The 25,151-nt window shown below is 39.7% G+C and overlaps 1 protein-coding gene and 1 long non-coding RNA gene across 5 annotated transcripts in view; both read left to right on the top strand.

Moving 5' to 3' along the window:
* The window catches only part of EEFSEC (eukaryotic elongation factor, selenocysteine-tRNA specific), a 189,932-nt gene that overhangs the window by 11,100 nt on the left and 153,681 nt on the right, over positions 1-25,151 (top strand). For all 4 annotated transcript variants that reach the window (XR_005601327.1, XR_005601328.1, XM_039547804.1 and 1 more), the window contains exon 3: positions 9,723-10,137. Coding sequence is in view for 2 of the 4 variants with exons in the window: in XM_039547804.1 (XP_039403738.1) it covers positions 9,723-10,137 (415 nt within the window). In the remaining 2 variants the exon portion in view is untranslated. The remainder of the gene's footprint in view (positions 1-9,722; positions 10,138-25,151) is intronic.
* Positions 7,468-8,392, top strand: LOC120409538. The gene is made up of 3 exons (XR_005601331.1): positions 7,468-7,503; positions 7,643-7,693; positions 8,332-8,392. It is a non-coding gene; the product is annotated as an uncharacterized LOC120409538 (long non-coding RNA).

Below are 25,151 nucleotides of genomic sequence, written 5' to 3'. Positions count from 1 at the left end.
CAGGGCGTGTGTCTGTTACTGAGAAGGCTTGAGAGCCCGCCCATCCACTTCCACTTGTGCTCGTAGTAGAGGTTCCGGCCTCGCCCGCTTGCTCTGGAGCTGTTGGGCCGGGATAAGGCACCTGCTGTGGGACCCAAGTCAAGGGCTACAGAGGCCGGGGGAAGGAATTACGGGATCCGCGTGGGGCCTGGGAGGAGGTGTGCACGGACCGGGGGAGGGGTAATAGTCACAGCTAGGGGGATTCCCATGCTTGGGCGAGTCCCCTCCCCGGACCGGTGCCTGGGGAATCTTGGGCTGCTCAGGTTACAGCCTCATTTGCCTCTGGCAAATGGAGGGGGGTGAGGGCTGCTTGTTTCTAATGAATGGAAATAACTAGATTTATTTTCCGAGACAGTGGCTGTGTCAAAATGGCAAAGGGCACAAGCATTTGCTTGCTGTAGAGATCTCCCGAAGCATGCAGCCCTGTCTCGTTCATGGGCTGCCTCTGATTGAGCCTGATTGTTTTGCTGGAACTGACTGGTAAAGAACTCTCTGTGCAGGTATGGGAGAGGCATGGGGTCTCTTGCCTCTGGGCTCAGTTGACCCATTGATTTTGCACTGGTCTGGAAGAGGGTATAAGTAACCATCAGTGAAATAGTGATAGCTTGAAGAAAACACCTCTTAAAAATCTATACTTTGGTACCTCTACACTTGCCTTTTAGCTAACACTTCCCTTTTAAAGAAATAATCTCTAAATACTTCTAATAGAGGTAGCAAAATAAATCTTTTATCTTCCAGCTGTCTTGCAATTTCCTTCATTAACATTTTATAATGTTTTGTATTAGCCGTGTACATGGAACAGTAATTTTTCCATACAAAGTGTTTGTGTAAGCAGCTGACTTCTGATTTGGCTCTGAACAATATACGTACTCTGTATATACATAAGCATATCCCCTTTCTGGGGTTTGGCATTATTCATAACCAAAATGAGATTCCCTCCACCTTGCATATGGCTGTTTTTGGAGTGTCCCTGGAATTTCCTCTAACTCACTTTGCTGTGCAGAGCTATATTCTATACATGTTTTGTATTCTAGCTGTACCTAACAAGATGCACCTGTCACTCTAACTTTACAATAAGTTCCCTGCATCTTTATGTAGGATGACTCAGCAAAAGAACTTTGCATTCCTATGCAGGGTCCTAAAATGTAATTATCCTGTTATAGTCTGCTACTATTTATTGCAGCAGTTTTTGAGTATTTGGGTGACTATTTAAACTACATTTAAAATACTAGAAAAATGGGAAAACTTTATAATATTAAACTACTATGATGTTCTGTATATTTAAAATACCAAACACTAGAGAAATTTGTAATATTTTAAATAGTATGATGATGAGCAGGGACCTCACCTGGTAAATAAAGGTAAATAGCTCCAGTTCAGCTTTCCCCTCCCCTTTTACAAGTAATGCAGTGGGGTCCAGGTGAAGGTGGTTGGAGCTCAGTGGGGATGTTGGGGAGGATCTGGATGTAGGGAGGGATAGAGCTCTGTCTGGGTGTGTGGTGGGGTTCAGTGTGGGGGTCCAGATGCTAGAGGAGTGGGGCTTAGTGAGGTGGGGATCTGAGGTGCAGCAGGTTGGGGCTCGGTGGGCTGGGGATCTGGGTGACTCATCAGGATGATCCAGGTGCAGGGAGAATGAGGCTTGTTGGGAGTGGCGTGTTCTGGGTACAGGGGAGTGAGGCTTGGCAGGAGGGTCTGGGTCTGAGGGGGTCTGGATGCATGGGGAGTGATCCCTCTCCCTGCAGCTGAGGAGCGATTGGGGTGGGGGGGGAGTTTGCAGAGCTTCCTGCAGCCTGGGGAGAAATCTGGGGGTGAGTCTCACCCAGCCCTGGATCCTGTTCAGGGGAAGAGGCAGTCCCATCCTCCCCAGCCCAGCCAGACTAGCAGCTGAGCTTGGCACAGGGTAGGAGGCACCAGCTGGGTCTTCCCTAGTCCTGCCCCACAGTGATTTACCTCTCTGCCAACTGCCCTGGGCACCCAAAACATACTGCTGGAGAGGGTCGCATGACCACTCTTGTGGCTTCCCCCTGCTTCTCCCTCAGAAAATCATTTTTCTGTGAGGAAGCAAAGAAATCTGTGGGGGACATAAATTCTGCACATGGGCAGTGGCGCAGAATTCCCCCAGGAGTAAAATGATGTTAGCTGGTATAGTCCTGTTTCAAGCATCTTGCAGTTCTGGGAAAACAATCATCAAGTTCTCTAAGAGTTTACAGACAATGACATAACTAACAGGAAGTCAAGGCTATGGGTAAAATCTTATCAGTGGAGAAACCAGAAAGAACCAGTGAGTGAACCATATATCAATTTTTAGCTTGTATTAAAATCTGCCCAATCAACATATAAAACCTGACATCCCTTCTGAAACTGCAGGGGATAGTTTGAGTAATCTATTTTATCACACCTGACAATCATTTATTTCTCTGTGGTAGTGCACAAACATTTTTTTGGGAAAATCACCATCAATCTTTTAATATGGAGCCAGAGGGTGAATAGCAATATTCTACTTCTGTAGGATCCTGAGAAGCTTTTTAAACAATAATTAAGGTTCTCAACACCCCTGTGAGATAGGCATTATTATCTCTCTTTTGTATATGGACACACAGAGAGGTTAAATGGTTTGCCTAAGGCAATAGTGAGTCAATGGCAGATCTGAGAATAGAACACAGGAGTATTGGTTGCTATGCCCTACTGTGTTCAGTGGATAAAACTCCATCCTACACTGAGGATTGAATTTCAATGACTACCTGTAGAGAGTACATTAATTAAATTAAAGTCATCTTGGTTTTTGCCATACGCAAAAGTCAAGTGACCACCACAATTTTTTGCTTGGTGTAGCTAACTCTTCCACCTCTCGCTCATCTGAATAGACAGGATTACTCTCATCCACAAGATGAGAAGGGATTGGCCTGTCTTATTTCATTTTGTGTTGTCTTTGTTTTGAGTATTGCACTGTACTTATTCTTTTTAAAATAGAGACAATTTATATGGGGGGGGAAAACCCCAACCAAAGAGTCACAGCTCGTTAGACCACACAGGATTAATTGTATGTTCCCCAGAAAGGGCAGAGTAGAAGTGGTACTACAGTGAAGTCTTACGGCTGAACTTAAACAGCTTAGGGGATCTGTTGTAATTGATGTCTGATGTGAATGAGCATGTGTTGTTATGATACATCAACATGAGAAATACTGAGCTTGAACTTAACACGATTTTCTTGACCTTGGCTGGCAAAGGCATTTATTTTAGGAGAAAGTGAGGGAGGTTAAATTCACTCTAGATGTTAAGCATGAGTCATTCATCTCTTTCCTCTATATCAGTGGTGTTTTTTAGCAGAATTTGAGACGGTTTTGAGACCTTGCGGTCCCTCTCACATTATAAACACTTTGAGCATAATCCAATATTTCACTAACCATTTAACCAGAAAAATAATACCTGCCGTTCACATAGTCTGAATTGTTATTCCCCAGGTTTAAGAAACTAATTTCACTTCAGTTTCTCTTCTGCCCTCCACCCCCAGCCCTCCTATACGTCTCCTCTTTGGTACAGACGTCATGTGATACTTGAGGTGGGAGCTGGAGACTTCAGAGCTGTTTTCTTAGGCTAAATGTTTGAGGTTACAGGACATGGCCTAGTTTCACATAAGTTTTCAAATTTCAGTGGGACATGCCAAATCCTGAAACTGTCAAATAGTGTATTATTTTTGGAGAGAAAGAATGTGTGTGTGTATGTGTATGTGTGTGAGAGAGGAGAATGACCTTTACATTTTTAGCCCTTCCCAAAAGTCTGACTTCCTGCTCTCTCTCCCATGAGTCTTGGAAAACTTTAGCAAACAAAGTGAACACTTCTGAAGAAAGAATTCAGCATAGAAAAGGGGATATTATATTGAGGGGGGCAAAAATTAGTTTATGCCATTGTTTGTTTCTTTATATTGTGTAGAAAAGCCTGGAAGTTTATTTTCTTACCTTAGAAATATCAGGAATATAAAGTCTTGTTTACCATATTGCTAGAGGTCTCTTTTGGAGAGAATTGGATTGGGAGTTTCCTGAACCCTTCATCAAAGGAGGCTGTTGAATCTTTAACACAGGTATCTTTTCTTCTAATTCTTTCTAAGGGATTTGAGGTAGTAAAACCAAATGGAGGAAAAAGACATTTTTAAAAATAATCTGAATAAAAATAGCAAATAATCCTGTGGCACCTTATAGACTAACAGACGTTTTGGAGCATGAGCTTTCGTGGGTGAATACCCACTTCGTCGGATGCAAGTACTTGCATCCAACGAAGTGGGTATTCACCCACGAAAGCTCATGCTCCAAAATGTCTGTTAGTCTATAAGGTGCCACAGGATTCTTTGCTGCTTTTACAGATCCAGACTAACACGGCTACCCCTCTGATACCTGAATAAAAATCATTCCCTCCTCAATTCACCAGGTTTCACATCCTTGGTATCTGTGACATCAAAAATAGGTTTTATTTTAGATCCTCATCCTGCAAAGGGATCTACCTCTTTGAGGCACTTTATGGTCAAAGGCCCCAATTCTGCAAACTGTTTGAGGCAGGGACCTCATGCAATGTCTAAGTATTGTGAGGCATTTAGCATAACTCTGAGCATTGTAGCATAATATCCTGATAACTTAAATTTCTTATGTAAAAACAAATGGAAGAAAACATTGCTCCCCTAACCAGGGCTGGCTCTAAACACCAGCGCTCCAAGCATGTGCTTGGGGCGGCACTTTCCAAGGGGTGGCACTCCAGCTCCTTTTTTTTTTTTTCCTTGGAGCTCAAAAAGCTGGGAGCCGGCCCTGAGCAGAGGTGAGCTGCGGCAGTGGGGGGGCGGGGCCGGGGCTGCAGGAAGTAACCTTGGGGGGGCAGAGGAACTGCTCCCCCCCCCGATCACCTCCGCTCCACTGCAGCCTGCTCCCCCGAGTGCGCCGCTGCTCCTCTTCTCCCTCCCTCCCTCCCAGGCTTGCCATGCGAATCAGCTGTTTTGTGCAAGCCCGGGAGGGAGGGGGGAGCAGTGGAGCGGCAGCAGCACGCTCAGGGGAGCAGGCAGAGTGGAGGAGAGCTGTGGCAGTGGGGAGTGCGGGGAGGGTTGCAGGAAGTAACCCGGGGGGGGCAGAGGAACCGCTCCCCACCCCAGCTCACCTCCTCCCCCAAGCACGCTGCCAGGGATGGATAGGAGGGGAAATGCGGTGCACCCAGGGAAGGAGGCGGGGCTGGGGATTTGGGGAAGGGGTTGGAATGCGGTGGGGAAGGGGCAGAATTGGGGCGGGGTCATGCGGGAAAATTTTTTTGCTTGGGGCGGCAAAAAAATTGGAGCTGGCCCTGCCCCTAACAAACAAACAAACAAAACCAAACCCTTGGAAAGTTTCAAGCCTTGTTTATACATCTCAAGGAAACAAAAGGGAGCACAAATCCATGTTTTTTCCTTTGCAGGTCATATTTAAGATTATAAAAGTTGAAGAATAAACAGAAATGTATTTTTCTTGCATAATAAGTAAATTAAAATTGTAAATCCACAGAAGTCTTATCATTAATACTAAAATGAATTATACAGTATGTTTATAATATGAATGGTGTGTAATGTGATCTAGTAATACATCTATGTGAATTATACAGGCATTTTCTTGTATCCTTATGGGGCTAGATATACATTTGCAGTTAATTGTGTGTGTGTATGAATGTATGTATTGATTGGTTGAGGAGTTCAGGGTAGTAAAGTGTATGTGAGCTCTGAAGAATGATGATTTGACATAAACCAATTCAAAGCTTGGGCACTTGGTTAGAAATGTGACATATTATGCCTAATCCAGCTCCCTTGTTAAAACTCTCATTGATGGCAGTGGGAGCCAGGACCATTCCTTTGAGTATACTGAATAACCAGGCTAACTGCCTTTATTTTCTCTAGGGAGGCGATAGCCTCTCATAAATTGAGCAGGGAACTGGGACCGTCTTCTATTCCTGACTCTGCCACTGAATCATTGTATGACCATGTCAAGTCACTTAAATTCTTTGTGCCCATAAAATAGAGATGATTTTTACCTAATTTTGTAAAGCATCGTAAGATCTTTGGATGAAAGGAAATATATGATTAAAAATATGAGGCAACGTGCTCTGGAAGAATAAGCATACAGTTGTGGGTCAAAATTCTAAATTCAAATCTCAGCCTTGCTGTTTATGACCTTGGGCAAGTCACTTCACATATTTTCCTCAGTTTTCCCATCTGTAATATGGGCATAATGCTCTTGTAAGACTTAATTAATCAGTTAATGTTTTACATCACTTTGAACATATAAAGCACTATTAACTGCTAAGTATTATTATTAACAATGTGTATTATTGCATAAGGAAGTTTAAATGTAACTGATATTGCTTCTCTTGGAAAAAATGTGCAGAATATTGGAAAAATCCCTTAACACGCAGGTGATAGCAGTATATCATGTAAGGCCAATTTACTTAGAAACTTGTGAGATGAGATGTCTTTGACATATAGTCCTGAAGTTGACTGATTTATTCAATTTGTTGCCATCTTCCATCATTTCAAAACATTAACATACTTCTAATTTTCAGTCATTACATGATTCAGATACACTGTCATCTGGAAATACACTTGTGGATCTTTTTTTATGTTAAACATACTGGTACCAACATGCCTTCTGTAACTCCTCTGAAGCCAAAGGACTTTTTGACAGTTCTCAGGATATCCAGTGCTGAGAATCAGCTTGTTACCCCTTGTCTCCAGTGAGTTGGAGTGTTTGGTGTGGTAGTTGGATGTCAGCTTCCTAACACCACGACCTGTTCAGCCATCCAGTCCTTCTCCTGTGGGCTGTGCAAGCCCTAACTTGGCCTTGCAGGTTAATAAGAGGTGCATCCCAATCCCCAACTCCCTTTGAATCGTTCTCCTGACAATGTCTGTTCACAGAGATTCCAGATCCTCTTCACCCAACAGTGCAGTGTACCCCCGTTTTTCCTTAAACCATTGCTCCCATAAACCACAAAGCATTTATGAGCACGTCTAATAAAACAAAAGAGAAAATAAAGATTGAACTAGACATGAGAGGAAGTGGTGGAAACAACTGCTTATAAAGCATGCATGTGGGTCCACACTTATCAAGTTACCTTTCCGATATACTAAGGTAGGCTTTCTCCCTAAATTCAGTCTGTTGCAAAGATGACTGATTTTACAAGAACCAGGATTCACTCATTCATGAAAGCTCCTTGCTCCCAATGGGGTTTCTCAGTGAATGGATACAGAATACCTTTCACTACATTCTTAGGGTACGTCTACACTACCCACCAGATCAGTGGGTAGCGATTAATCTATCAGGGATCGATTTATTGCATGTAGTGTAGATGCAAGAAATCGATCCCCGATCACTCAACCATCGACTGCTGAACTCCAGCTTGGTGAGAGGCGGAAGCAAAGTCAACAGGGGAGTGGTGGCTGTCGATCCCGCGCTGCAAGGACACGAAGTAAGTGATTATAAGTTGATCTAAGATACATCGACTTCAGGTACACTATTATTGTAGCTGAAGTTGCGTATCTTAGATATACCCCCTCCCACCCCGTGTTGACCAGCCCTTATACTGAATCTTTTGTCTTTATTCATAGCCAGGGCGATCTCCTGCCTTCTATAACATTCCTTTTCATCTCCAAGGCGTTGTGAGTGTTTGCAATTCTTTGATGGTTTTCCATTGACCGTTCTGGGTTGTGACAAGGGTAGACAATAGAACCTCACATTACCTCACCGCTGACTAGGGAGGGGTGACAACTCCTTGCTCCAATGGGTCATCCCTGAGTAGGGTGACCAGATGTCCCGACTTTATAAGGACAGTCCCGATATTTGGGGCTTTTTCTTATATAAACTCCTATTACCCCCCACCGCCGTCCCGATTTTTCACACTTGCTGTCTGGTCACCCTATCCCCGAGACATACTAAGTCCTGGTGGCTAATTTCTGCTAAAAGTCCTTAAAGCATACTTTCAGTATAAATACAATATTCCTTAAATATTACCCATATACACATCTTGCAATGATTGAGTCTTGACAAGTTGTGAGCTTTCTGTAGATTCCTTACATGTTACTCTTTATGAATAAATATTCTGTATGAGGTGTTTGGTGTAGTGTGTTTGTTAGGGCTGAGGTGAGAAATGTTTGCAAAGAAGAACAGAGGACCCCTTGCCAAGAACAGAGGACCCCTCTATCTCTATCATGGATTTACACAAGGGATACATTTGTCTCTTCTCTTTGACATGCTGTATTTTGGATGTTTATCCAGCCCTTTTCCTTCCTGCGGGAAGTTTATTTTCTCTTGTGAAGCATTGTATGGACAACTTCTCATCACTGCTTACTCTTGACTGCTTACAGGTATGTTTCTAACCAGTTAAGTAAAATACATTCTATATAAATTATTTTCCATTAGGAACCTTTGTAAAAATTCAGAAATTAGTAATCCAGAATAAAAGGAGTCTGGTGAGATTGATTTGCTCAAAAATTGACTTTTTTTTTAAAAATATGGATTTTTTTTCCAAAACAAATCTATCCATATTTTAGTCTAAAAAATCCCAACCAGCATTAAATGTCATCAGGTTGAGGCTCTTAGATACATCACAGTGAGAGGTTCCTTAAAAATAGTTTAGATAGCAAACCAAAGTGTGCAGCTTAGTACCCATCAACAGTCTTGTAGTAACAAATGAGCATGGTGTACAATGAAATAAAATTTAAATTATGAAAGAATTTCAGCACCCAAGGGATTACTACAAATAATTCCCTGGAGGATTGGTAGCTGATATTTTTAACTTCCCTTCTGTACCTTAGCAATGAGTTTCTCTGATGGGTCTTGGTGCACTAGCATGACTCACTTCCCATTCATTTTTATACATTCTAAAACACTATAGTAGAGCTTGCTCCAAACTTTATGAATGCAACTCAGTCACCATGGCAGGTTAGAGCATGAACAATTGAGTGGGAGGTAGTGGTACCATCTACTACAGAGAAAAACTGAATAAACTCGTACAGTTGCTTGTTATTAATAAGCATTTATATAATAGTGTCAAAGAGTCCAGCAGTGTGCTTGGCACTGTAAAAACATGAAGAGACAATTCCTGCCCTGGAGGGCTAATAATTCAAGAGACAAATATGAAAAGTTGACGATGGGGATTTAACATACAAAAAAATGAATATAGTGAATATGGATGAGTCCTGGACCTGTTACTTTTTTTTTTTAATCAAAGACGCATGTTTACACCAATAACCATGAATCTGATTTTGTTCATTGTGGCACCCTCCTAACATCCCTTCAGATTTGTACTATGTTGTGTGTATGCTACTGTATGGATCTGTGTATATAGAAGCGGGTATTGTGTGCAATGTATACTGTGTGTCTACATGTAGTGGGTATGTATTTTGCACAGCTACGGAATAGGGTGCTGTAGGTGTAATACTTACAGTATATCTGAGGTTCCCCATGAGTTCTTCTGGGAGTTGTTTGGTTTTGATTGCAAACTCTTGTGAGGCAGCAGCCAGGTTTTCTGGGTCTGGTACAGAACACAGCCCACTGTCAGCTTTAGCAAAGAACAAGCCCTGGGCTCCCTCTGCGGGACATGTCCTCAACCACCCCCAGGCCTTGTTACATGACTAATGTGGGTGACACCCCACCCGCCCGGCTGCTGGACGTTCCCTTTCTCCCCAGAGAGGGCGGAACGCGGAGATAGCCCGGAACGGTCGCCGCGGAGTCCGTGTTGCCGCGGGGGCGCTATTGGGAACGGGACCGGCGGTGTGCGAAGGGAACAGGGTAGCCATGGCCGGTTCCGCTGCTGCCGCTGCCCCGGGGCCCAGCGCCCCCAGGAGGCTGAATGTGAACGTGGGGGTCCTGGGGCACATCGACAGCGGCAAGACGGCGCTGGCCCGGGCGCTCAGCACCACCGGTTCCACCGCCGCCTTCGACCGGGCCCCGCAGAGCCGCGCTCGGGGCATCACCCTGGACCTGGGCTTCTCCTGCCTCCGCGCCCCGCTGCCGCCGCACCTGGGCCCCGGCCCCGGCGAGCTCCAGCTCACCCTGGTGGACTGTCCGGGACACGCCTCCCTCATCCGGACCATCATTGGCGGTAAGGGGCCGGGGGGGCGACAGGTCCCTGAGAGAGATTGTGACTCTGGAGGGGCGTGGGCTTCTCCCCCGCCCATGTCAGGGGATCTGCTCTCTAGGTGCAAGTGAATCGGGGGGTGTTTGGGGGTCTCGCCTCCACTGGGTGCATGTGGGTATCATTTCCGAGGATGCAGAGAGCGGGTGGGGTGGGGGAGTTTGAAATATAAAGAAGTAAAGTTTGTCTTGTGTGCGGTGGGAGGGTTGAAGAGCTGGAAGTTGCCTCCTGTCAGGGGAGGGAAGGATTAAAACTATCTCTACAGTTGCCAAATCCTTCTAGTGGAGACCTGATTTATACAGTACCAGCAAAATAACCTTTTTGTTGTTATAACTTTCTATACTAGGGCTTTTGCCAGTATAACAATGTCATGAAAAGTTACACCCCCAACCAACGTTACTATGCTAGCAAAAGTGTAGCCCTGCCCTGTGTGGAGTCAAGAGAGCTTATTCCTGTAGTGAAAAAGGAATAAGCTATGCTAAAGACAACCTCACACTGATATAACTACATCCACACCAGGGCTCATATTGATATAACTTTCAGCAAAAATTCACACCCGTCAACAAAATATTTTTATTGATAAAAAACTGTATGTGAACCAGTCAGTTTTGCATATACTAATGCATTTGTTTTTTAAACATTTCTTTATTGATGGAGAGGATGTGACAATATTAATGGACATAGTTACAATTTCTCTTTCAAATTTTTTGAACTCTTCCTCATTTAAATTGTCAGAGGTTGGCAGTGCTGCTGCTGAAGTGTTCATATATACACTTGCTAGAAATTTAGATGCAAAACTCCTACTTAGATTGAGATGTTCTTAACATTTGTCAGACTATAGCATTAGAAGTACTGTGTACATTTCAGTTCTTTTTAAATGTTTTCCTTGAAAGCAAATTTGAGGTAAAGGAGACTTTGACTTATTCCAGCAGCACATTTTAAAATAAATTCACATTTGGGGCGGGGGGGGGGGGGAGCAGGGAGGGAATCTTCCACCCTATGAACAGGTCTTAAATCATTTTTAGAGCATGTATAAAGATTTTTTCCTGCTGTAAAATGGGCGATCTTTGTAGGCATTGAGGCCTTCACCTGCAAATTATGCTTGAACCTAAGAGTTTCTGTTAATTTGCATAGATACTTACATAGTTTTAAAATTAAAAACTAAATGTTTCTGCATTATTGAAAACAGGTAGTGGTGTCAGCAGTCATTACGGTAACTTCTTCTTACCCAATCTTTTGTATTATTTGGGGGACAGGCTTTAGGATGGAGGCTTGAAGGATGGTCAGGAAAGTGGTGGAAGGGGAACTTAGTCTGAGGAAGATGGGATTTTGACTTCAGCTCAGTGTGTGAACTCTGAAGTGAAGGAATTTGAGATCACTGCATCTTCTAGCCCTTGTAGAACTTCAGGTTTTCTTCAATGTGCTTTTACGTCATTGATCTGGAAGTTTGTAGTTTAAATTGCTCAAAGGTCCAACTTATTGTAAACCCAAACACTTCTCAGTAAGTGCTGGAGAGAAGTTCTTTTGAGATTTAGATTAGTATTAGGTTTATTTTTGCATGTATTATTGAAGTGTTTCCATATTTTCTTGTATATAGTTGTTCCTTTAATATTTGTAAATATTGGTGTATATAAATCTCTTGTTTCATGTTAGCTAGATATGTAGCTTAAGTTGATGCTCCTTGAGAAGCAAAACTTTTAAAAGAAATCGGCACAGGAGAGAAATATTCTACCCTGAGGAATCATACAGTTATGTGGCATGGTGATGCTAGCATATGAAAAAAGGAACCCCCTAAAACAAATATACACACTTTAAAAAAGTGATGTAATTGCTCATGAAAGGTGCCAGCCCTGAAGACTGCTATTCTATGGATATAAGGTACAACATGAGCGGCCATAGTGCTAGCTTATCTCACCGTGATCAAGTCAATGATTCTTATTGCTAACCTATAGGGACCTTCTTTAGAGGGGAGATTAGTACATTTCACAAGTACTCCTGGGTTCTTTCTGTCCTTAGTCTCTTTTCAAATTGCCAGACAGAGAACCAGTTAGTGGGGCAGTTTTACAATGTTATCACCCGTTTCCTGGGAGCTGGAATGGGAACCTTCTAACTGATTTCATAGAGTCCACTGGAAAAACACTTTTTTGACAGATCTGGTACTTGCAAATGGTGCCAGTGATGCACACAACCATAATACCTACTTGTATGTGTATCATCCTGGATAGATTAATAGAAATTATGTATTGCTTGAGTTCATCACCAGTAAAATCCTCTGCAGTTCAGTTCATCTGTTTTGTTACTCTGCAGTTACAGGACGAGGGCAACTATTAGCTGCATTTAGCCCACAGTTGTGCTTTGTTTCACAGCAAAGGTGCCTGATAATTTACAGAAATACTGATTATTTACTTTATAGGGAACTAAGTTTGTTCTTGTGAGCAGGACAGTTCTTGTTAAGGTCTCTGTGTAGAAACTTTCATTTAAGCTTTGCTCTCTGTGGGGAAACTACTAAGATCTGAGAGAGCCAAACCTTCTCTGGAATTATTATCTCACGAGGAATACTTAGGAGGTCACTAGAAAAAAAATAGTTTTCATAATCTGTGCTGTGTTTAAAAATCACACTCCCTTACCTATTAATCGATAGCTTAGAGTTATCATTTTTCTTTTCTATTGTTTTTTAAAAGAAACTGTGATTGTTTGCTCCCGACTGTCAATATTGACCAAATATAACAATTACAATTTCTGTAATCTGACCTGTGCATAGCCCTAGTGGATCAGGGCCCAAATAACATCTGATTTATTTAGTAATTAATGTTTAAAATGGTTCAGTCCATAGGTACCAGTATTGCCAATTCTAGCTGTTCAGAAAGCAGGCCACCAAATCCTCAGATTTAAAAAAAAAATACATTTTTGATTGTTTTTATCTGCCTTCTATTTTTTGTGCCTTCAGTGTTCAATCTTTCAATCTTTTCCCTGCAACCATGGAGCATAGTGACTTTCTTTCTTTTTTTTTTAATTAAAGCTGAGATTCTCTTGTAAGTGTGGAACTCCAGGCTTTAAGTAAAACATTGACTATGGTGAGACTTGTTATAAAATTATGAGAGTTGGAAACACTAAGGTACTTTTGTGCGAGTGCTTTATAAAACATCATATACTTTATAAATTGACCTCACTGTAGGATTAGGTAGGAGGAGAAAAGACCAGTTTAAATGCAAATATCTTTAAATACCTCAGACATAGGACAGGTAAATAGATATAGATATTGTTATACCCATTCTACAGATAATAATCTCACAAGGAGGTTGTGAAGCTTAATGTTTGTAAACTACTTAGAGATTCCTAGATGAAAGATGTTATATAGGCCCAAAGTATTATTTGTTTTATTATTTAATATATTCTATTTGAAAGTTTTCTCTGGGTGGAAGCTGCCCTTTAAAGGGCTGATTGAAACAACAGAACATGATTTTAAAGGATTAATCTCGCTAATTATTTGAAAGGGGGCTTTCATAGCTGAATCCTGTATTCTTGCCTATTCCTCCTGTTATGCAGGGCATCGTTGACCTTGCAAATACTTTTCATGACAACATAAAAGAAACGTCACTGGAGATGAAACCTTGGTTTAAATGAATGCAGAATATTTGAGCAGTAACCAAATAAGAAGAGAAATGGAAGATGGAAGTCATATTTCATTCTGTGCGGTTGCATCTTTCTTCTTATAGAGCTTGCCCTTGAGAGCAAAACATATCGAGTTTTAAATCAAAGAATATTTTACCTACATGCTAGGAATAGAAAACGTTAGTTCCAGCCATGATGCATTTTTCAGGTTTTAGTTGGAAGGTTATAGTCAAGGTTGGATTGAAATGGTGGATACAACTTTTTCCAGTTAGACTTCTTAATTACTTTTTAGTTCTTAATTTTACTTATGCTCCAACAATATTAGTTCGTTCTCAGACCATAGACCCCAGCAGTGAAGTGGTAAGGCATTCTGAGTAACTGCATGCTGAGGAATATACCATGGATTTCACTTACAGGTAGTTTAATTATTTTCCTGTACAGTGTTGCTGCAACGGTTATAACTTATCTTCCAGTGCCCACTTGTGTGCTAGGTGCCTCACATTATAAATAAGAAATAATCTCTGCACTGAAAAAAAAATTACTATCTAATTTCAGACAATGGTGGAACTAAAAGGCAACAAATACAATAGTTTGAGGATGTTGGGTGAGTTACAGCAATATGGTCATGTTATTACTCTGAAGACATATGCACTGGATTCAATCTGTATTAAAATGAACAGTTTAAAGATATATTTAAAAAATGTCTATGACATGCTTCCTGTGGGTGTCATGATAAAAGTGGAACTTCACATCTATATTGCAACACACAGTTATAAATGATAGAGACGAGAGACAAGTGATATGCTTGTCAGGGCTCCCCTATGGGCAATAAAGTCTCAGACTGCCTTTCAGTTATTGAGCACAGAACAGCTGCTGCAATTACTTGCTCAGTCATTGTACAACCACTGCTTAGCCTTTACTTTTGAAAATAGTACATGAACATGGTTAAAACTGATTTTTGCGTACAATAAGACTGATTTGTATAGTTCCCCTTTCTTTTCTGTAGTAGGAAGGTTGCTTGTCATATAACCAAGGCCACCACTGCTGTTTGGCCATTTAGTGTTAAAGATGCTTGATAATGGTCTCTTTATTATTCAGGTAGCATTGGAAAAGCTATAGGGTAATTTGCAATAGATGAAGGTTACTAAACAAAGAATCAAAGCCCTGAAAAACTTCGTCTTAAGGTGCATTCTTTAGCTTGTATCACAAACAGCAAAAAGCTCATCACAAAATTACATGACTAAAATTCCATCTCACATAGGTAATTGAGCAACTCCCTGCCATTTTACACATAGTCTGTTTCTCTCTACAATTGCAGCATCTATTTCCTTGCCAGGTTCACACATAGCAAAAGAGCCCTGTGACTGAAGTGAGAGGGTAATTCCAGGAGTAATTCACTCTCTCCTTGACCAGCTCATGCTTGTTTTCAATACTGAGGTCATGCCACTTGACAGACATGTGGTGGTGGCGTACAGAGTGTTTTTTGAATCTTGATACACAAGTTTAGGCCATTGAGGGATTTTACTCAATGTGGGTGGGTCTGTTTAATGCTGCTGCTTGTCTTGAGGTTTTGTTTTGGTATTGACAATGAGCTTTATAGATTTTCATGAAGCTGTCATTATCTTCCTCAAAGGAGTGGGGCTCATACATGTGTGTGTTGTACTCTAAAAGGCCTATACATCCAGTAGGATGCTGAATGGTTTTTCGAATGAGTTCAGCAGTAGGGGAAACCTGCAGAGAGGTTATACAAGTTAATCTTCCAGAAGAAATTCAATCCCCATATTTCATTTTAAGACCACTTTGCGTAGCAAAGTAGTTTAACCAGTAGCAGATTTCTTACTTGCTGTTGGTTAATTTCATGCCCTACAAAGGGTCAGCACACTAATACAGAAGAACATGATTACGTCACCCTAGCTCCCCTTCAACCTTGCATGCATACAGTGAGGGATAGTGAATTGTTTATTTTAGGTAAGTAGTTTTCAGATGCCCTTTATCTAGTTGATTTTGAATGAACTGAGATGACTTCTCCAAGAACATTTAAAAAATAGATTTTGTTGTTTTTTTCCCTCTGAAGTTCAAAGGACAGAGTAGTCTTATAGGGTTTTAATTGGAAAGTTACTGCTTGACCCTGGTTGTCTAAACCTGCAGGGGAAATTTTGACAAACTTGTAGTTTCATAATCCTTATGCCTGTCTGAACCTTTGACCTGTTTACTTCATAACCAGAGCTCCATTGTCACCATTTGTCCCAGCAGTTCCTTTCAAAGAAGGCTGCCTTGCAAGTGTCTGTTTCCACTTTGCTGCTGTGTTCTCTTAAGGAAGGGTATTAATTCATACCTGATACATTGAAGGGGCCAGGACTTTTGAACTCGCACAAGAGCTTGGGGAGGGGGAAATGAGCATAGCAAAAGCATGTCTTGCAGATGCAAATGACTACAATGAAAACAGTCTAGGGAGATCAAGGGAAACATGGGAATAATACCAAGGTTCAGATTTGGTCAGCTAGAGATTATTTGTAAGATTAATACAGCAGTATTTTGTTGTTGTTATTACAAAATGTTTGTTTTGATTAGTTTGTTGTAAGATATAATTAATATCTATGCACATAAGCTTATAGGGCCCATCAACCTTGCAAAATTGCAATGAAAATGTGCTGACTTTTTAGTACAAAACCTACTTGCTCATCTTAGATGATAAAATTGATACCTGTTTTACTGCAGATTAGTGGACAAGTAGAATTTTGCCAGACTGCTATCATCAGAGATTTGATCTCTGGTCCTACTGTTCTTACCTTATGGGCTGCAAAGATAGCAAAAGATGCTCAGTCCCTATGGGGATGAGGACCAAGAAAGGAAGGCGAGCCGTTGCTGCTCTACAGCATCCACTTTAGCAAACTGCTCTTTGGCAGAGTAAGGTGTGGCACTGATGTATCCTGAAAGAGCCATCCAGTTGTACTTCCTCAAGATGATAGAGGCTGGAACAAGTGGCCTTCAGTGGGAGTATTTTAGGAGGGAAAACAGGTGGGCTCTTGTACCCCCATCAGAGGAACTAGAGCCTGCTTGGGAGGGAAAGATGTTCCTTTTAAGAATACATATTCAATGTTGTTTTAAACTTTTTTTTTTAATAATAATAGTACAAATGTCCATATAATAAGTTGTTATAATTACTGAGCAGGTTGTCGTAAATCTACTTGCATATGCTGCAATCCATCCACCATATTTTTTAACTCTGCCTATTGGGGAACAGTATTTAATTGTAACTTTCCACTGACTGTTATCATGAAATTGGATATTTGAATACTGATACATAAAAGTCCAGTTAGTGAACAGGAATAGTAGTTCTCTGTAGCTGCCGTAAAAGCTTTCTCTTGGCTAAATGAGTATTTCTGATTACATTTATACATACGTGTTACAGAGGGTGTTATTCCAGTAGCCTAATGGCAAAGTTCTCCCCAAACCATGTGAGAGACCTAAATTTGAATGTTGGCCTTTTGCTTCTTGGACTTGTAGAGGTTAAGAATGCTATGGGGGCAGTGTGTTCTTCCTTGGTGAAAAGAGTGCCTTTCATTGCTCAATAGCAACCATTCTGGTCAGTTAAACAACCACTGCTGGTAAACTCTGGGAGGACCCTTGGCCACCCACTAGCTTGAGTTGAGGATGGTGGTTGTAACGAGCCTAGTGGGTGGTGTGAAAGTATAAAATGGAGATTAAAAATGGAAGAGCTAGGACTCTGAGTGAGGAAAAGGTAATTTATTTTCTGAAGCTGCATAGTGGTTGGCACTTTTGAAATATTCTATTAGTCTGAAAGGGTTCAAACATTTCTCTTAGTTGCTAGTACTTTGTGTTTTCTAAAATGCACACTAAGGTTCTTATATCCAGCATGCTTATAAATGGCTTACATGTGCAATATAGTTGCACTTCTAAAACTGTCTAATAAACAATTTTAAAAAATAAAGTTGAACTAAGTCCCTTCTCTCTCAAAACTAAAATTCAGATAAAAAAAATAATTTTACAGTAGTCTGCTAGTGCCTAACATTTTGTATGACAACTTGGAGGAATAACTTTACAGAATTTTTAAATGAAACAAAGTGTATGGTTTGTTTGGTTTTTGAGTACAGATATGAATGTATAAAGAAGAGGTAAAAGAGGTTGCTGGTATAAAACTGTTGCTTGCTTTTAAAAAGAAACAAAATGCAGCCTTTTCTACTGGACATTATAGTGCACAAGAGGGCAGTGTTTGCTTGCAATGCAGGATCTTTATGATAAATGTATAGGGTCAGCTTAAATGTAGTGACCCCAATTTTAAAATGAGACAATGCATAGGGTCCATAGTCACTCAGAACTCAAACATGGCCTAACTCTTCTCCCCCCTCCCTCCAATGATTAATTCTCCCTTAGATGTCTTTGTAGACATTTTGATGTCTACAACCTTGATAGTGTTTGTACTTCTTGAACAGTAAGCAATTTGCTCTGTTGTCTTGTACATTACATGGCAGAGACTAAGTAGCATCTATAACTGAGGCAAAACAACTACTTTTCAATTAAAAGCAGTGTGATTGTGAGGATTCTCTCCCCCTCCCCCCAATAAAGGGTCAAATGTTGTGTGTGGTTTTTTACGTTTATGTAAATACTGTCTGACTTAACTTGTAAACTAATTAAAGATGTGGGAACCATGGTACTGGGTATTAACATGTACGCACCTGCATTTTTACCTTAAGGTCATATAACATAAGCAAAAGCAAGGAAACTTCATGTTGTTACTCCTAAATCCATTACAAACGCCTCCTGTGTTGCCTAGGAATTGCAACATGAGGGTTGGGGTAATCATGAGGCCTCTCTGTTACATAGGTATAGTGGGAGATTTAAAAAATAGAGCAGTGGCCTTGACATGGAATTTGCCTGGTGTTTTCATTTGTATCATAATTTCAGTGTTTGAACATAAATTTTATTGTGCATTAGTTTCATTTTCATTTTAATGTATGTATATAAAATATCTTGGTTTGACTGACCAGTTTTTTGTGTGCATGCAGGTCTTATGGTCTAAGGTCTTTGTTACCCCGTGCTCTCCTCCCTCCCTCCACCTTTTTTGTTGTTGTTGCTGCTAGTTTATAGACTTGGAGTTTATGGTTTTCCTGCAAGGAGCTACAAATCCAACAAAATCCTAAACTCTGTGCTTTAACTTGGAAGTAATAGTAGAGAACAAATCCAGAAGATTTTTCCTTATTTTTTATGGGTTTATGGATATGAAGAAGGATAAGACCAGCAACTCTTGATCTTTGGAGTTATAGTGTGTAATCACACACTTTTCTGGGTATAGTTGGAACACTGTCAGAAATATGATTACTTGTGTAATGCTCATTTTTATCTATCTGTCTGTCTAGATGTGTATGTATGTATGTCAATATACTGCACATCTTGATTCTAAAGTTGTGTTTTTTATCATCATTTAAGTACTTCTCCCTGCATCTTAAATGTAAATTCTAAACAAGATTGGTTTTATGTTTACATGTCAAATGTGCTACTACTAATCAAGAGCTGTTTTGTGTGTGTGTACGTAATTGCTGATGTACAGCAAAACCACACTTTGCTATTTGCCACAAAAATACAGAACTTCTGAGGAAACATTTAATAACCAAGCACTGTAGACTTGCCAACTAAGTCTGCTACTTGTTCATTCATTCTGGTGGGCTAAAAAACAAAATTTCTTTGTTCTGTCATGCTGTGTACTAGCATTCACTGAATAACTACATAATCTGTCACCCCTGCCCCTTTTTGCTGCTCTGAAATTAGTTTGTAGGCAGTTTGGGGCAGTGATCAAGATTTTTATCTATTAGGTGCTGTTAAGATAAACAACAATATAGTGATGTCTTATGTTCAGAGCTTGTTACTTTCTTAAAATCTAGTACATTTTATTTACAATATAAAATATTTTAATAATTAAACTTGCAGTTATCAAAACAAATTAACAAAGTACATTTTTCAAAGTAGCATTTTTGGTGGTGGCGAATGTGTTCATTTGCTAAATGGTACAATTTAGTAATTCACAATAGTCTCCCAGTCATCATTATGAATTAGCAAGTTTCTGTTGTATTCGTGCACACGTATCCTGTAGCTTGATTAGGAGACTGCTCACAGTTAGAAGCTGCTAGATATAATTATATGCTATATGATACAGTATTTTAATTAGAAAACAAGTTGGGATTTTATATACAAGTGCAACTAGTTTCACTTGAAGGTGGCATGGGCCTACTTTCCTGAGTGTGTTTCTTCTTTCCTCCTGCTTTTTTTTCACCTTACAGATCATCATGTTTGCTCATGGTATCCTTTGTTAGAAGTGCTTATTTTTTAAACAAGATCACAGATGGTAAAATAAGAGCATAGTTTTAAATAAGATGTGCAACGTGTCTTCCAAAAATGTCATCTAGCAAAGAAAACACTGAAACGCCAAATTTCCATTGGAGTTAAAGCCCATAAATAGAATAAAAAGTTGTTTTTTGTGTGTGGCAGCTAGTTACTTTCTATCTTGGATCCCTGAGGCAAGCCTGGCAAGCTGAAGAGCAAGGACAGATGTTCTTCAGTGGTAATTTCCAGCTGAATTCTTGAATGCATTATGTACTGTGGATCACAGCTTGTAATGGAGCAAAACTGAGTGAGAATTCCTGCAAAGAAAGATTTGAACAACCCATAGGATAGATATGATGGCAAAGATACTGTGCATTCTGTTAGAAAATGTTTTCAGTGCTTTCTGTAAAATTCAGATTAAATAGCCATTTTGAAGTGCTCCCTTTAAACAGTTTGCTTCCATAAGCATTGCACACAGAATAAATACCAATAATTCTTATTTCCCATCTTCTTATCAGTACTTCTACCAAAATGTTCTTGCACAGCCTATCTAATCTCTTCAAGTGAACATCAAATGATTAGTGTCAGCTCCCAATTTGAATTATGATCTCTGTTTCAAACCCAACCTGACTAGTTCTGCATTAGATTGTAATTACCAGCATTGGGGTGTTTGTGACCAGACAAACCTAATATATATATGTGAATGTGACAACACAAGAAGAGTGGGTGAATAGTGAAGGAAAAGGAATGGATAAAAGAGGAAAGTTTTAAAAACAGTGCTGTTGAGCATGCTTTTGTATTTGGGGAGAAGGGCTCCTCAGGGGTATAAGCATCAGATTTGAAATACTTGCATTTTAATCTCAGTAGGGTCAACTTGTCCATCAAATTTTTGTGAAAAAAGCTGAGTTTCCATCAGTTTACTGTTTGTGAGGTATGTTTTGTTTTTGTACAAAACTTTTTTTTTTCTTTTTATCCACTTCTTCTAATTGTGGAAAAAGTCCAAGTTATTCCTTCCAATGGATTTCCTGGCACATCCAGGCTTCTTTTTCTTAGATGGTAGGCTTTTCAGTCGAAAGACTGCCTTCATTTTATGTATTCGGTGCCCAGAACATGTTTGGCAATTAACAAATAAAAGTGAGATTGTGTCTGCTCTGTGTGGACCTTGTGGCACTTTTTTCATAAGAGCAGGAGTTTAACCTTGATTTGTTTGCTTAAAGTTTCTCCTTCTCCCAGTGCTGTGCAATGTGTTGTGCACCAGGTGGCCATATTTCAATAGTGATGTGATTCCTGCATGTATAAAATTTGAAAAGTGCTTTGAGAACTTTTGAGATGAAAGAAACTATGGAAATGTAAGAGATTGATGGTTTTAATAAAACAATCCAATTTAAATTGAGCTGGGTGGGCAGAGGAGAAATGACTTTTTGTCCCAGATACGTATTCATTCTTAAAGTCTACGTTTGTTATAAAAAGCACCCCCCCACTTTCCCTTCCTGCTATTGCAATCAGCATTATTGCACTGAAAAGAAAGTTTCCAAAGTATGTAAAAACTGCTTTGCAAAGAAAGAAACAAAATTATTGTATTTTTTTTGTGATTAAGAAGAGGGGGCAGGGAAAATGGATTCCTTGTACTTGGCTTTTATGCCGGACAGAAGACAAAGCCCAGTCTCTCTTGCTGACTAATGTCATCATTGGTAGGTTTTTCCCCCCTCCAGAGCAATTTTGTCTCTATTGAGACCCCCACAGCCATGGCAAGTCCATGCCCCGAGATTAAATCTCATGCTTGGGTGAAATTCTAATGACTGTAATTGCTTCCTCTTTTAAAGTCTGTGGTCCCGTCATCAAAGACCGGTATGGAAATTATGCATTTATGTTGTAAAAATGAGGTCACGATTACCTGAACCTGCGGTTGACTTTAGGGATTCTGTGTGGTGTTCTGGCAGTGGTTATCTACCTTCACATTCTAGTATGTTGAAATGAGTGAAAGTGTGGCTTAAAAAAATTGTATATATAAAGTAATAGTGGCATGCCTCAGTCTGCTTTGAGGTTTCCATGCTGTTATAAGCTATAAACCATTACTGGATTATTGATTCCATAATAATCAGTGATAGAGGTGATGACAGTAAATGATCAGAGCACAGTCTGAGTAAAAGTGAAGGAAGAAGCAAGTGGATGTGGACCAGGATAGGTTTGTTGTGAATGGAGTGTGGAAAGAGTAATATCCCAAGTTGGTACAGTTATGTAATGGGGTATTTAACAGGTATCAATGTGGTATTACAAGAAAGTGCCCAGAGCAAGGGCCTGATAACTGCAAAGTGCTAAGTGCTTCTTGTGAAATGTGAGTGCTGTCAACTCTTTGTTTTCAGTATTCACTGGAGTTACATATCTTGCAGTTATCTTGCAAGATTGTACCAGAGTGACAGTGCCTCTGTTGGAGGCAGCAGTTGTGGAGTAGAGAAAATATGTAAATGAAAATATGGCATAACTTTACTGTTTTGAATGTGTATATTAATGTTAAACTATAATTGATACAAAAATCTCTGATGCGCTGTTACAGTGAAGAATATAAACAGTTGTCAGAAATTAAAAGTTTTGCTTCCTACAGCAACTATAATTTGGTCTTCTTAAGCACACGTCGTATGGTATTTTGTAGAGTTAATTAGCCCAACGAATTGAAGGTTCTCGTCTCCTTGTGGGATAAGATCCTGAATTCTATTACATTTCTGCTTTAATGTATGTATACTGTGTAGTTAAGTAACAGTTACTCTGGGAACTTTATCTTTGAATTTTCTGACTTTTTTTGTTTTTAAACTACAAATGAGATTAACTTTATGCATTGATTTTCTTGTTTTTACGACAGTGTGGCGGGGAAAGTCTGTGATTACACACAGAACAGTGTAACACTTATTTTATTTTGTGAATTGTTATTCAGATAAACACTGTATTTTTTTAAACTAACTTTATCACATTCAACATATTGGTAATGCATTGCTAACTATGGCTCTCTTGATATATGCGTACTCTGAAAATTTACTGGGAAATCATATAATATGCATGAATAGTATATGATTTTTTAAATTATTTCTAGATCATGTCAGAGGATTTTGATTGACAGATTTCACTAGGGATTAAGGCAGGGGTAGGCAACCTATGGCACGTGTGCCGAAGGCGGCGTGAGAGCTTTTTTTCAGTGGCACTCACACTGCCCGGGTCCTGGCCACCAATCCAGGGGGCTCTGCATTTTAATTGAATTTTAAATGAAGCTTCTTAAACATTTTAAAAACCTTGTTTACTTTACATACAACACTAGTTTAGTTCTATATTATAGACTTATAGAAAGAGACCTTCTAAAAACATTAAAATGTATGACCGGCACGCGAAACCTTAAATTAGAGTGAATAAATGAAGACTCGGCACACCACTTCTGAAAGGTTGCCGACCCCTGGATTAAGGTAAAAACGTCCAGACTTTGGCTACTTAAAACTGAGTACCCACATCTGTATTTAGACACTTACTTAAATGACTTGATATTTTTTCCCGAAGGCACTGAGCTCCAGTATCTTCCACTGATTTCAGTGGGAATGACAAGTGCTTAACGTTTCTGAAAATAATACCGCTTATTTAGGTGATTAATTTTAGGCACCCAAGTTTGGCCTATGTCTGACAATATTGTAGTTTTTGGATTTATTATTGTCCCCTCTTCCACTGCCACCAAGTAGCTGAAGAAAACCCTCCCCCGATAATACAACATAAATCTTTGTGTTTTCACTAAGAAAATAAACACTTAAAATGATCATGATATACGAATACATACCTGAGTATCTGCATAACTGATTTTTGCCAGTGCCAAACCTTCAATAACCATGAGTCAGGCCCCACAAAATTAGAAGTTTAAAAAAATGTTTTGGATTTTTTGTCTGCCGTTTGGTTTTTGAGTCTTTACAGTACACTAGAGTCGTATTTTTCATGCTTTTCTCTACAACCATGAGGACTAGAAACTTGTTTTTAAATAAAAGCTGAGATTTGCTTATATTCACTTCTCTAGGAACTGGGGCATTATTACAAGACCTATAATAAAATGATGAGTTATCAACATTTTAACCGTATATCTGTAATTGTGCTTACCCTTTCCTTTACCTGGTCAGTTTGTAACTCTGAGGTTTTATCGTATTTTCAAAAGTGTAGCTCTTGACTCTTTTAAAAAACCCAAGAATACTGTTGTTCCTGGGTATAACTTAGAATATGGAGATTCAGCTTTAATTTTCCTTTGAAATTAAATAGCCCCTCCCCACCTCCCGACAAAATAAATACAACCCTTACTTGCTTTTAAAGGAGCACTGTTCTCTTGAAATCTAGTCAACTTAAAAAATAGTTTTAAAAGTTGTTTTGGTTACTGCACCTGTCCCCTTCTGTTCCTAACTTTTATTATTTTTCAGTCACATTAAGACCAATACAAACCAGGGAAGCTGGCCGACTGTATGGGGGAAACTCTTAGATAATGTATAAAGTTCTGTGAAATTCATGAAATAAATTAAACAAACACAACTGTTTTTCTCTCATTTTTCAACAAGTGTAATCTTAGGATTGTTACAGTTAACGTGTAGGTTAAAAAAAATTCAGACACTGATTTTTAAAAAGTGGACAGTATCCTTTTAAAGTTTGCATATATAGCAATAAGTCTTTTTGTAGACCCTTTTTGGATTTATGCAGTGGCGTTTTGAAAAATGAAATTTAGGAAATGATTGTCATTAGTCCATAATATAGTGTTGCTGTTTTTATTATTACTTATATTATTGTAGTGCCTCGGATGTACTGAACTTAAAAGAAAAAAAAGCAAAACACCTCCCCCCCCTTAGTTGAAAACAATTTCATAGAATGTGCCAATGTATGTGTTCACACATTGGGCTATAACAATTCCCAGGATTCCTAAGCGGATGGAATTGACAGCCTTTAACTCTTATATGTTTTGGATTTGATTTTTTGAGGGGGTGGTGACTGGAGGAGACTCTGCACTATTAAAAAAAAACTGAATA

This window comes from Mauremys reevesii, linkage group 7 (genome assembly GCF_016161935.1).
Source record: "Mauremys reevesii isolate NIE-2019 linkage group 7, ASM1616193v1, whole genome shotgun sequence".
NCBI lineage: Eukaryota > Metazoa > Chordata > Testudines > Geoemydidae > Mauremys > Mauremys reevesii.
Note: the sequence above shows the minus strand (reverse complement) of the source record. Positions and strands in the feature narration are given on the sequence as shown.